General features: G+C 38.1%; 1 protein-coding gene across 1 annotated transcript in view; it reads right to left on the bottom strand.

Annotated features, from left to right (window-relative positions):
- Positions 1-12070, bottom strand: part of DOCK2 (dedicator of cytokinesis 2) — a 165264-nt gene that overhangs the window by 126248 nt on the left and 26946 nt on the right. The window contains exons 16-23 of the mRNA XM_051793680.1: positions 11482-11554; positions 11301-11404; positions 8918-9101; positions 8725-8822; positions 7329-7418; positions 6982-7082; positions 4332-4466; positions 453-561 (exon numbers count right to left, since the gene is read on the bottom strand). Coding sequence (XP_051649640.1) covers positions 453-561; positions 4332-4466; positions 6982-7082; positions 7329-7418; positions 8725-8822; positions 8918-9101; positions 11301-11404; positions 11482-11554 — 894 coding nt within the window. The remainder of the gene's footprint in view (positions 1-452; positions 562-4331; positions 4467-6981; positions 7083-7328; positions 7419-8724; positions 8823-8917; positions 9102-11300; positions 11405-11481; positions 11555-12070) is intronic.

A 12070-nucleotide genomic window follows, 5' to 3' on the forward strand; every position in this document is an offset into this window, starting at 1 on the left:
GGAAGCCCTGATCCTGTTTTCAGTTGTTTAAATAACCTAAATCCAAAAGGCTGATACGACAAAGTTTACTTTCCAAACTAAAAATGGTGGAATCCCTGTTCAGTACTATTTGAAGAAACTTAAGAATTAAACATTCAAATTAAACATTTGAAGCCACTGGAGGCTTCAAATCATTAGATTCCTTGACAGATTCCAGCACCTGTGTTTTGGTTCTTCCACTCACTGCATTAATAAAATTTCTATAAAAGTATTTTTCCCTGACCTTTTCAGAGTAGGCTTCAAATTTTGTTAGACAACTTGGTTTTCCAGTAGAGGGGAATTACAAAAGAGGCATAGTGGCTAAATTTCCTAGGAGTGTCTTTTCCTCGATTTGAAAAGAACAAAAATAAAAAGGCCACAAATAAAAACCTTACAGAAACCCAAACCCAACTGGTTTCCAAGCACACACCAACCTGCAACAAAATGGCAGTTTTATGTTGGCTTTTCATCAGGTTGTTGATGGATTCAAAGAGTCTCCTCATGGATTCTTCAAATTCTGTCTGTTCTTTGCCTTCATATAACCTGTTGAGAGATGCAGCAGGTTACCCTTTCAGAATCACAGAGTTTCATCATCCTAAATGTAACAAATTGGACATTAAATATATATTTCAGGAGTTGATCCAATTGGGTGTACAGATATTTCCCCAGTGGGTTATGACTGTTATTCTCTGTATTGTGTAGAGATGGTTCAGTTTGAACAGAACATAACAACTCTGAATTGTTTTAAAAGCCTCTAATGCATGACACCTCCCAGATCTGAGCTTCTAAAACTCATTTCCCTTTCAAAGTGACTTATATGCAAAATAATAAAAAAAAATATTTGTTTTTTCCCCCACTACAACTGAGCTACTCCAGAATAATTTTCACACATTATCACTATTTCTGTCTTCTGCTGCTATTGCCATTTTTTCAAAGAGCTATTTTTACTGGTCCCACTAACCAGTCTGGTTTTGAGGGGGGGGAAAAAGTTTCTATTTGACACTTAAAAGTTCAAAAGTGCATTTAAATTGAGATCACTTCATTATTTCTTCATTCCCTGTCCTAAAGTTGGAATTTCTCAGATTATTTCTCCTGTGTTGTTCATACTGGCTATTAATACTAAACACTGCCTGAATAAAGAGTAAAAACACTGGGGACATGTGGAATTAGTTGTGTGAAACAGCTGTCAAAGATAAAGAAAAACAAGGTAAGAAAAAAGAAACCAAGGCAACAAGAGAATCCTGAAATGGGAGGAGAACACTGTGAACTAAATGCTGTGCCCTCACTGCTCTGTTTGCTCCATCAGAAGAGAAAAATCTCTTTAAAGTCCTGTATTCCAGGGTCAGGTGCTTTTCTTTTCAGTGGGAAACACAAATTGAAGAGAACTAAAGGCAAATTGAGAGCTTTTGGCTACAACAACTGAAAATCAAAGCTGCTAAACCCCCAGCATCTAAAATGTTGTATGGAGAGGAAAAACCAATAAATACATGTATCCAGTATACTCTGCTTAGGAATGGCCCTACTGAGGTGTGAAAGCTGAGTAAAAATGCCAGAAAAATTACATTTGAAAGGCATCTTGAAACAAATAAGTCTTAGTACAAGCATACTTATATAGAAAATCACCTCATTTATTATCAGGTGGTATTTCAGGAGCTTAGGTTTTGGTCAAATTATTTCTTTTTTTCCTCCCATAGTGGAGACTGCGCTATATGGCCATTACTTAAAATTATCTTTCAATGGGAACAAAGTACATTTAAGTTGTAACAATGTGACTGCCTCTGTCTAAATGTTTATTAAATTACTTGGCTAATGTATTGATACAGCTTTTATTGACTATAAAGGTACTTTTATTGACTATTTTTTTGTTGCCACAAAAGTAAATGAAGTTTCTTGAACACATTTTTTCATGCAAGTGGAAATTTAAAGTCTCCTTGACTAAACCTGAGGGACAAGGAAGGAGGTAAGAGCATCACACATCATCTATTAAACATGTTTTTTAAATTTACTATAAGTCAAATGATGATTTTATTTCCTGACTAATCACCTAGCTTCTATTTAGACACAATGTTCTTTGTTAAATTGCAATTAAATTTAAATTTACTGTGGTTCAGAAGCTCAGATCTGGGAGGTGTCATGCTTTAGAGGCTTTTAAAACAACTCAGGGTTGTTATGTTGTGTTCAAACTGAACAATTTCTACACAACACGGGGAACAGCAGATACAAACCAATTAAAGACACTTGTTCTGAAAGCAAATTTTAAACCATAACTAATCATTTGCTTGGAAACAACTTCATTGGTGTACATTTACCACCACAAACAACCTTGGGCCAAAGAAAGGAGGAAAACAAACACTTGATGTTTTCAGAGTCTGTGTTGTGCAAACCTTGCTGAGTGCAGACAAAAGAATATTGCTTTCCTTATATCTCTACAGTTTAAACAGCATCCAACAAATGAAAATTTAAGTAGAACTTGGTTATTTCAATGTATCTGCCTGACAACGAGATAAAAAGCCTCCTATTTTATGTCTAATGTTACATGTCATTAATTTATGTCTTTCCTACACAGCTTTTAACTTGTAATGTCTCTTACCTTTCAAAAAGGCATCTCAGTTTTTTAAGCAGCCCATCAAATCGAGGGAGAATGATCTAAAGATCTGTCTCAGCTCTATTCATTCAAAATATCTCCAAAATATCTTCATTCAAAATGTCTCCAAGAAGGTTAATGTCAACCCTTGGAAGTGAAGTACTTTAATTGTAAATCCTAAGTTTTCTCATGGGAAGAAAATATATTAATCCATATTTTTAGGTATTTTCTTCTTTTCCAGGACCAGGAAATCAAGTGGAAAAAGTTGGATGCCAGCAGCTGTAGCTGGATATCCAGTGCCAGGGGATTCTGGTCACTGGGTGTTTTTGGAAGAGCTGTTACTGCCTAAAATAATAATTGTCCAGTGAATCTGGAGTTTTGGACTCTAGTTAAGTAGGAGCAGATATGTGTAGCTAATCACCTGAACATGCAACATGCTGCAATCACCTAATTTATGACACATTAGCCAATGTACACTAGAGATTAAAATGGACACTAAAGCTCTCTCTGAACCAAACCCCTGCCTTCTGACCTTCAGCCATACAGGAAATTTTCCATAATCCCCTACACAATGCTCCCTTCCCCATGACTCTAAAATGTCCTCTTTTGCCATGACACCTCTTATAAAAATATAAAATAAAGCTTCTGAACTACCAACGACATTCTGTTCCCATGAGCACCATCTCCTTCCTTATAGACCTTCACACAGTGTTCACCTGTGTTCATCTATAAATAGTAAATTCCTAGAGGCAAGGATATTTCTAAGGGACTGTCTACCAGCAGCAGTTACCTTCTGAATCTACTCTCACTTCAACCAAAAATTAATAATTCATCAAATAGGCGTAGTATTAAAAAACTGTAAATCTACATGGATTTTTTAAAGAAAGGAGTGGTGGAATAACAGAGAAAAATTATGTTAGAGCTCCTACTGAGCACAAGAATAGAACACCTTTCTGTTCTGTTGGATGCCAACCCCAAACAGAACATTCAGTCACTTTGCTCTACCTACAGACCTGAGTTTGCCACTGCTTATCTTCTGCCACTGCATTCCTTAAACCACGTGGCAAAGGGACATCAGAAAGAACATTAGGGGAAAACTAGCTAAGGATAAATGGAAAACCATGAAGCAGAAGGGAGGGAATGTGTCTGTGGTGTGTGGTGAGTCCTTAAGGGCCGGGTGAGTTATGGGGACATGGTTTTCCCCTCCTTCATTCTCCCATCCTCCTTTCCCACTAAACCTGAACACCACTTGTAAATGCTACACCTCCTCTGTTTGGTTGAGGAGTCTTCCCTAAAAATTCCTTAACTGGAGACCTGAAACCCCAAATTCAGTTACAAACAATGACTGTTCTGTGCCCCCTGTGAGCTGCTGAACACGGTGTTCTCAAGGACAAGCCTCCAGCCTCCAGCCATCTGTTGCAACGTTTGGCCGTCCACTGGTCTTAGGCCAAGCCACCTGACACAAAGAAAAATCACCCTCTGAAACCTGCTGCTACTACTAAATGTAACTCTGGAATTTACACTGAGCATCAGAAAGCAGATTTGTGAACATTCCCCCTCCAAAAAATATCTCAGCGATGCCTGTGTCTTAGGCCAGTTGCCAGTTTTGTGTTTTCTTTGTAAAAATAAATACAGTTCTGCTCTAAAAATCAGCCTTTTTTGTTTCTTGGGTCTCCTTCTATCCCTGATATTAGACAGCTTGTTAAATGGCAGTAGCCTGGGTACTTACTGTGAAAATAATGTCCTTGATCTAACAATGAACTTGAAAACATATTCCAGCGCTTTCAGGGTTCTTAGGATAGGTTCACATTGCTCCCCTCTGCTGGAAGTATCCAGGTATGTCTTCAGAACAGTCATTAATTTCCTGAAGTTAAAAAACATTTTTTAAATAATCTTTTTTTTTTTTTTTTAAATTAACTTCTTTAATTTGTTTGCCCCCTCTAAGTAAATGTTCATGCTCAGTCAAGCACACACAGCAAACAGCACTGCAAGTATTTTTGCATTCATATTGCACAAATTCTGGCAGTATAAACAAATGAGGAACAAATTCTTAACTGCACAAGCAAGAAAGAAATGTGAAATCTCCAAACAGCAGCATAACTTTACACAATCCTGACAACATTTTTATAGAAGTTTGTAATAAACATGCAGAAGGTAACACAAAATACTACTTCTGCCTCCCTACACCAAGCAGTGATTAAACACCTCTCCATGCTCTGAACTAACTGCAAGGAAATATTACCATAGTCTAGCATGCAGTAATATTTGCTTATTTATTTTATTTAAACACTTCTTACTTTGTATCCAAAAGCAACTTTGTGCTCAAAGCACAACTTGCTACAGAAGTGCAAAAGTTCATCTGAAACTCAGTCTCTTCATTTATAGTTCTAGAACCATCTTAAATTATTAAACCAATATTAATGATGTAATCTTGACCTTAATGCAGCCATAAGAATTAAGATTTGGGTGACTGGGGGTGATTTTCAGTACAAAAATGGAAGCTTACTGTCCCCTACCCTAAACAAACAAAACCAAACTCCCTCTCTCTCTGTGTAACTAATACATATCCCCAGCCTAACTCACACTTCAGGACTAAAATACTGTGTTTGCAGCCTCTCAGCCTTCTGGGCATTATATTCATTGTGTGTTTCCATTTCCTCCTTTTTATATCTTCTCTGAGTTTTAACAAAATTTATCCAACTTGGATTTAAGGGCAGCCCACTCCAAGTGCCTCGATGGTCAATGTGAGTCCTCCCAGAACTCCAGAAAAGCCAAGATGAAGGGATGACTAAATAGGAGCTGAATAAATACATAATTCCAACAGTTTGGCCAACAGACCATATCATAACATGGTTATAATATGTCTGGGACACAGTATTTCCTTCCTAACTAGGAATTAGGCCACTTTCAGCTACTTGTTTATTTAATAAATGATGCTTGAAACGGAGTGAATCTTCCATGATGTGCTTGGGATCAATAATGCCAAGAAAACTCATGAAATGGGGAACAATCATAAACCATCATTATTTTGCCTCTACCCCCTTGATTAAATCATCACAATCTCCCAGCCAGGCAAGGCTTAGAAATATCTGATGCAAATAAGGCTGTCCTGAGAGGTTCTGTACCCATCCTGCCCTTCCTTCACCATGGCATTAATTTACACATTAAATTACATGTGCTAATTACATATGGAGTGGGAGAGGATTAAAGAAGGACATGTAGTTTGCACCTGAGCTCTCTGAGCCCAGTAATGCAACTTGAACTTCCCTGGAAGGTGAGAAAGGGCTGGTTGGGCACTGCTGCCCTTCAACTCCAGCAAACTCAGGGCCCAGTGCATGATTTGTGTGGCATTTGCTGTTGAGTTAGAACATACAAATTCGGCACAGGACACCAGAAGATATCCTCAACTATTCCAAACCTTCAGCTCAAGTCTTCCATGTACTATTCATATCCCAAATTACAGTTCTGCTTCAATCTGACACCCCATTAAGCTGCCAGAACAAGGTTTCAGGTAGATTATAAAACCACATTCACCCTGTTAGAGCACTTCCCCAAGCTCAGCACTAACTGAAGATGTTCCCTTCCTACAATCATCTGCTAAAACCTTTTCTAAATAAAGTAGGAATCCAGGATTAAATTTACTGGATAATATGCCTCCACAATTTTTACCCTGTTTTGTGAACCCATGTCTTCCTCTCTGGGCATTGTCTGGCAGCTCCAAAACGTAAAAAAATATAAATAAAAAACTCCACCACAAGGGTGTCAACCTGCCCACTGTCATGACCATGTAACAAATGCTAAAACTCCATTTCACAGCAGAACACATAACAAATACCAAAATTCCACTTCACTGCACTGAAACCCTCCTGGTGCAACATCACACTGAAATGCATAGGAAGACTTGACAGCTCCCAAAGAGGTTTTTTTCCCCCCTTGAGTTTGCTTGATGTAAAAAAACACGTGGAAACCTCTGTAAATGGGTTAAGAACATCCTCAAGTCCTCACTTCAGGCTTTTCAGCTCAAGGCCAGGGATATAAAGGGAGAGGCTTTACAGCAAAGTATCTTTTGATAAACTTGACAGGATACAGGTGAAGTGCTCAGACACAGCAAAATCCAAACCACAGAACTGAATGCCAAAGAATCATTTAACCAACAAATGCCCAAGAATCATTTAACCCCAAATCATTTGCTATTTGTTCATTAATTCCAGTTATAATCACACGTGTCTCAGAGGCAGGCTTGTTTCCAGATAAGCAAACAGCAACATCCAAACAGCAGTCACCATTCATTACATCAGATAAGTCACAAACAGGATTTACTTTCTTTAATGTGATGGTGGAGGTTTAAGAAAAAGAGAAGGAAGAGAAAACAAACTTACTTGTATGCCAGTGTTGCACTAAAATGCTGTTGGATATAGGCTTCCAAAACAGTGTTAAAGTGTTGGAACTTACGGTCTGCAATGAGCCCAATGATGTAGATCTAAACAGACATGGACAGAATTAGCCACAGCCACATTTCAAATTTAAATGTTAGCCCTCTGAAATATTTCTGATAATTCACTGTTTAAGGGTTTTTAAAGAAACTTGATTTTCAGTCAATTAGTAATATTCCATCTGCTCTGCAGTGATTTAAAGATTAATTCCCCGAAATGAGCCACTTGGTTGCTCATTCAAACTTATCAGGTTCTTTGCTTTGACAAATTAAATCCTTGGTGCTGACTCTTACCAGTGCATCAAAGACAAGGATGTCATACTCATTACTGTGGGAATGTTCCATCATGATGTTAAACAGGGCATCCAGGGTGTCTTGGAGAAACTACAGAACAACATGAAAGGACAAACTGGTGACCAATTCAACTTGAAAACCTCACAAGTCATTTTTCAGAGGGCAGACTTGGTTTCTCTCAAATTAGAATTTTAATACCTTCACTGAAACATCACTTTAATTCAGTAAACACTTGTAAGGATTTAGGCTCTAGTTTCTTTAATTTTAAGAACCTACATCCTCAGACACATGAGCAATCAATAATACATGCTTAGCTCAAAGCTTATGGAAAAGCTAAAAATATTATATAAATGACATAACTCTCTAAAACTGCATTCCTACTTCCTTAGTGACACAGATTAGTAGTTGCTATTTTCACATATACATGATGATTAAAAAAAACTCTTCATATTTCTGTGCTCTGATTCAAAGCCTGCTTTAAATCAAAGGAAAGTATCCCAGTGACTTGGGACATAATGGTTAAAAAAAATCTACCCTTTTTTTTTTTTTAAAGTTCTCCTTCCTCTTCTCCAGAGACATTTAATGCTTATATTTAAAGATACAAATGTAAGTGTCTTCCATTTTCCAAAATATTAACATTTTTTTTTCACATTATACTCATTAAATTAATAAAGTGCTTCATTGGGTACATAGCACATCTTGGTTTTAATATCAACACATAAATTAATAGTAAGAACTACAAAGAAAGCAGCAGGAATTGTTTGTGATGTTTCAGATAGACAAAAACAACCAGCTGAACAGAGACTATAGGAAATATTTTTACCATTACTGCCTTCATCTCCTATCAAGTTCATTTATAAAATTTTCTGCACATGCTCAAAAGTTGACCTGTGACATACATGTATCTGTCTAAAGCAACAATGTTCAAAATAATATTCCTGGTATTGAATTTTCCATTCAGGTACAAAATTTCCAGCAACATAAAACAATAGAGAGAAGAAAAGAATCCCAATAAATTAATTACCAGTGAAAGCAGACAAGTTTTGGTAATAATCTTGCAAATCCCCACAGCCCATAGCCAATACCAGAGATATGTGAGAGCAACAAGTAGGAATAAAGCTGGATAGCAGCGAACAATCCTGTCCAGCTGTTTGCTTTTTGCTCCCTCTAATGCAGAGCTTTGCTCATGTCCTTTGCAAACCACCCTTGACAAAGGCATTGAACTGCATGACAATCAAAAAACAAAGTACAACCATCGGGTTTTTTCAGTTTCAATGTTTGCTGTGACTCAGTCTCCAGTTTCATTTTCGTTTTGGAACTATTGACCACGTGCTCTGCCACGGTATGGAGGGACAGGGAGAACAACTGTTATTGGAATAACTATTTAGAGATGTACCTTCACCACTTCCTCTCCATCCACGATCTTCAGCTTCTCCAGGTTCTCCTGGAGCAGCTCTGGCTTCATCCTCCACTTCAAGAGACCCAGCAAGCCCACTGATGGAACACAGATGGACAGGCACTCACTTTAAAACTATCATCAACTGCTGCAAGTGTCTTCTTTCTAAACTGCCTGCTCAGAAGATACCCACCATTCTGAGTCAGCTTGGTGGAACAAACCAGGGTTGAAATGTAAAATGCATCTCTGGAGCTCACTGAGAGCCCCCCCACGATACTCGAGCTCCTGACTAAGGTTGCTCCTTTGTTCTCCACGTGCTGACGTGTGGAAGGTAATGTCAAATAAGCACCAGCATCCTCCATTTTCTTACTGTCCCCCTGAAAAACAACACACCAGCCATCACATACTACAAGCCACTGGATTTAAAAGTAGGCTTAGGTTGTGTTTTCTAGAGAAGTAAACAAAAATCTCTGTTTCCGTGGACTTCAGCCAATGCACTAAAGGATCCTCAAGTCCCAGTGTGGCTCCTACAGGAGTCAGTGTTAGTCAGAAAGAAAGGCAGAAATGAGCATGCAGGGAAAATACCTCACTGAAATCATGCAGGTCTGTGTTTTAAGGTGCACTAAGGGACTGTGAGGGGTGACATCACTGGCAGAGTAAAAACAAGAGCCAATCTTTCCTTAAAATGTCAATACCTATGGAACACAATAGACTGTTGAGCATCACCTTGAGGACTGGACCTTTAATATAAAAGATAAAGGCATGGTAAGGTTGAATTTTAAATCAGACAATACACTGCAGTAACTAAGTGACAAGTATCACAGTATTTATGGTTTTCAGTAGAATGAACAGTACAAAACCAGAGAGCCAACAGGTATTTTTCCCTCCTCTGTTTCATCAAGTTTTGTGCCCCAACCCTCACATATTTTCTGTGTCTCAACTTATTATTCCCCAGACAAGAAAGTGATTTTAGGCAAAGGCAATAAAAATCACACTCCTCACTGTTTACAGAATGGAGTTTTTCTTTAACAAAACTACTTCAGAAAATCTCCCTGATTAGTTTGAGGTGTCACATAAAGCTACAACCCCACGACAGATATGACTCTACTGCAGCCCTTCATTCTACAGCTGTGCACAAACAAGGAGTTACAAAACCAAAAATCTAGAAAGATGTTTTAAAGCCTTGGGGTATTTATCTGATTCAGTGACCAGAGATGTACAGTTCCTACTTCCTATCAAACAAGAGGTAAAGTTAAAAATTGACTATAAGAGACTTAGACAAGAGGCAAAATCCTTATGCAGCAAACCAGAAGACATTACTAACATGTCTGATTGTATCAAGCTTGCCAAATAAGTACTCTCAGAGTTTCTGGAACCAAAAGAAACTCCTGACCTCCTCTTTTTGAGACAATTTAGACAGACAATGGGGAAAAGACTTGAAATTTTGATTTGAAAGTCTATCAAAAAGATCCAATGCCTGAAGGCATTAAAAATACAGTACAGTGTTTTAAATTGGCAGTTTTCAAATTACTTGTTTTGAGAGGCCAGATGTATGACTGCTTTAAACACTTACAGCTTACAATTACTGCTTTTAATACTAGAATAGGCAAACATATGTCAGAAAATCTGTCTATTTTTCACAACCATAAATTAGGTCAACTCTGTTTAGCATTTCTCATCCATGCTGTCACTTAAGAAAAAATTACTGGGCTGATGCAGAAACGAATTAGGTGGAATTTCATAACCAACATTACCCACACTGTCATATGTGATGGTTATTTTCCTTCCAGTCTCAGTATTTATCAATTTTCAATGAAGACAAGATAAATAACTACACACTGCCATCAATCTTTTTTTTGGATTACCTAAGCAACTTGATTTAGTTGGATGCATCTCACTTGCTATTGATATCACAGCAACCTAGTTGACTGAAAAGAGCCCTGAGAAGTTTCTTTTGTGTTGGGAGTGATTTCTGGTTCTTGGTTCCTGCTAAACACCATTCTCCAAGGTGGGGGGGAACCCAAACCAAGGTCTTGAAACATCCCTTGCTTCAGTTCACAAAGCCAAAGATGCTGCTTGTGTCCTATCAGGGCCAGCCAAAACTATTCTTCACATCCAAAAATCAGACTCCTGAAGCTTTTACTTCTGTATCCCCTACACAGGGCAGTTCCAAACAACCAGTTCATTAAGACTGCATTCCCAGATTATTCATGTGACAAAGATTTTAAACAAACCAAACAATTCCCTCCCTTCAGCAAGAGTAATGGTACCCACCCAGCTGCTGAGCTTCAGCATAACTTTCTCTATATTGCAGATGGCCAAAACCAAAAATATCAGTGAAAAAGTCCTAAGAGTAAACACCTCTATTTGCTCTTAAATAATTTCTGACTGAAACTCAGAGCAACATTTACTGAACGTGGGACAAGTTACACCGTTTTTTTCAGATGAAAAGCATATTATCTTTGATAGAATAGTAAAATCAGTCTATCACTAAGTAAAGATGCAAAGCAGTCAAAGAGAACAGTGGAAAAAAAGTGTGCTGTGAGGGGAAAAAAGGAAGAAAATCGAGGCAATACCTTTAAGACTAACAAATCATGGATGCCATCCTGCAGAGTTGTTCCATCCTCCTTCATCAGCCTTATGTAAGCCATTGCAAAATTCTTTTCTCCTTTATCTTTGGCTGAAGAGCAAAAAAGACTTTCAGTTGGCTACTCACCAATGAATTAAAATTCCCCACAGTCAGAATTCCCTACTCACACTCTTGAGTCGACCTGTGCCTGAACATGAAGCGCAGGTGAATCCTCTGCATGTCCTCAATGGGCACTGCCACCTTTGGCAAAATCAGAAAACAAGAGGAGAGTTAGGGGGGTGGAGGTGGAAAGTGGTTTCAGGTGTGATGAGCTCCTATTTTAGAAGAAACAAGCACCACTTCTGCTGCTTTCCTAACTCCTTTCACAGGCCACTTGAAACTATTGAGTAACAGAAGTGGTGGCTGATAAGGAACGATCTGTTAGACTTCGCTCAAAGCCTAAAACCAAAGAAATGAAGCACAGGACACAGTTAATGCACACAGCTGCTTGTGTGCTAGAAAATAACCCCACTGCAAGTCTTACTCACCCCCTTAACCAAAGAATTATCCAGCTGCACTGTGCAACTTTCACATTTCTGACAACTGGTTTAATAAACAAGTGAAAAAGGTATGAAAATTCTAGCAAAATAAATAGACTATGTTTTTGTGATTAAATTTAGCATCACAGCCTTGAGTAAAATCACAGCAACTCTCAGGTGCTTTATTCTTAATACATAACCTTTGGGGCAAACACACAACAAAAAAGGCCAACAACAT

This window comes from Manacus candei, unplaced genomic scaffold (genome assembly GCF_025592945.1).
Source record: "Manacus candei isolate 608988 ecotype Guabito, Panama unplaced genomic scaffold, ASM2559294v1 h1tg000037l, whole genome shotgun sequence".
In the NCBI taxonomy this organism is placed as follows: Eukaryota; Metazoa; Chordata; class Aves; order Passeriformes; family Pipridae; genus Manacus; species Manacus candei.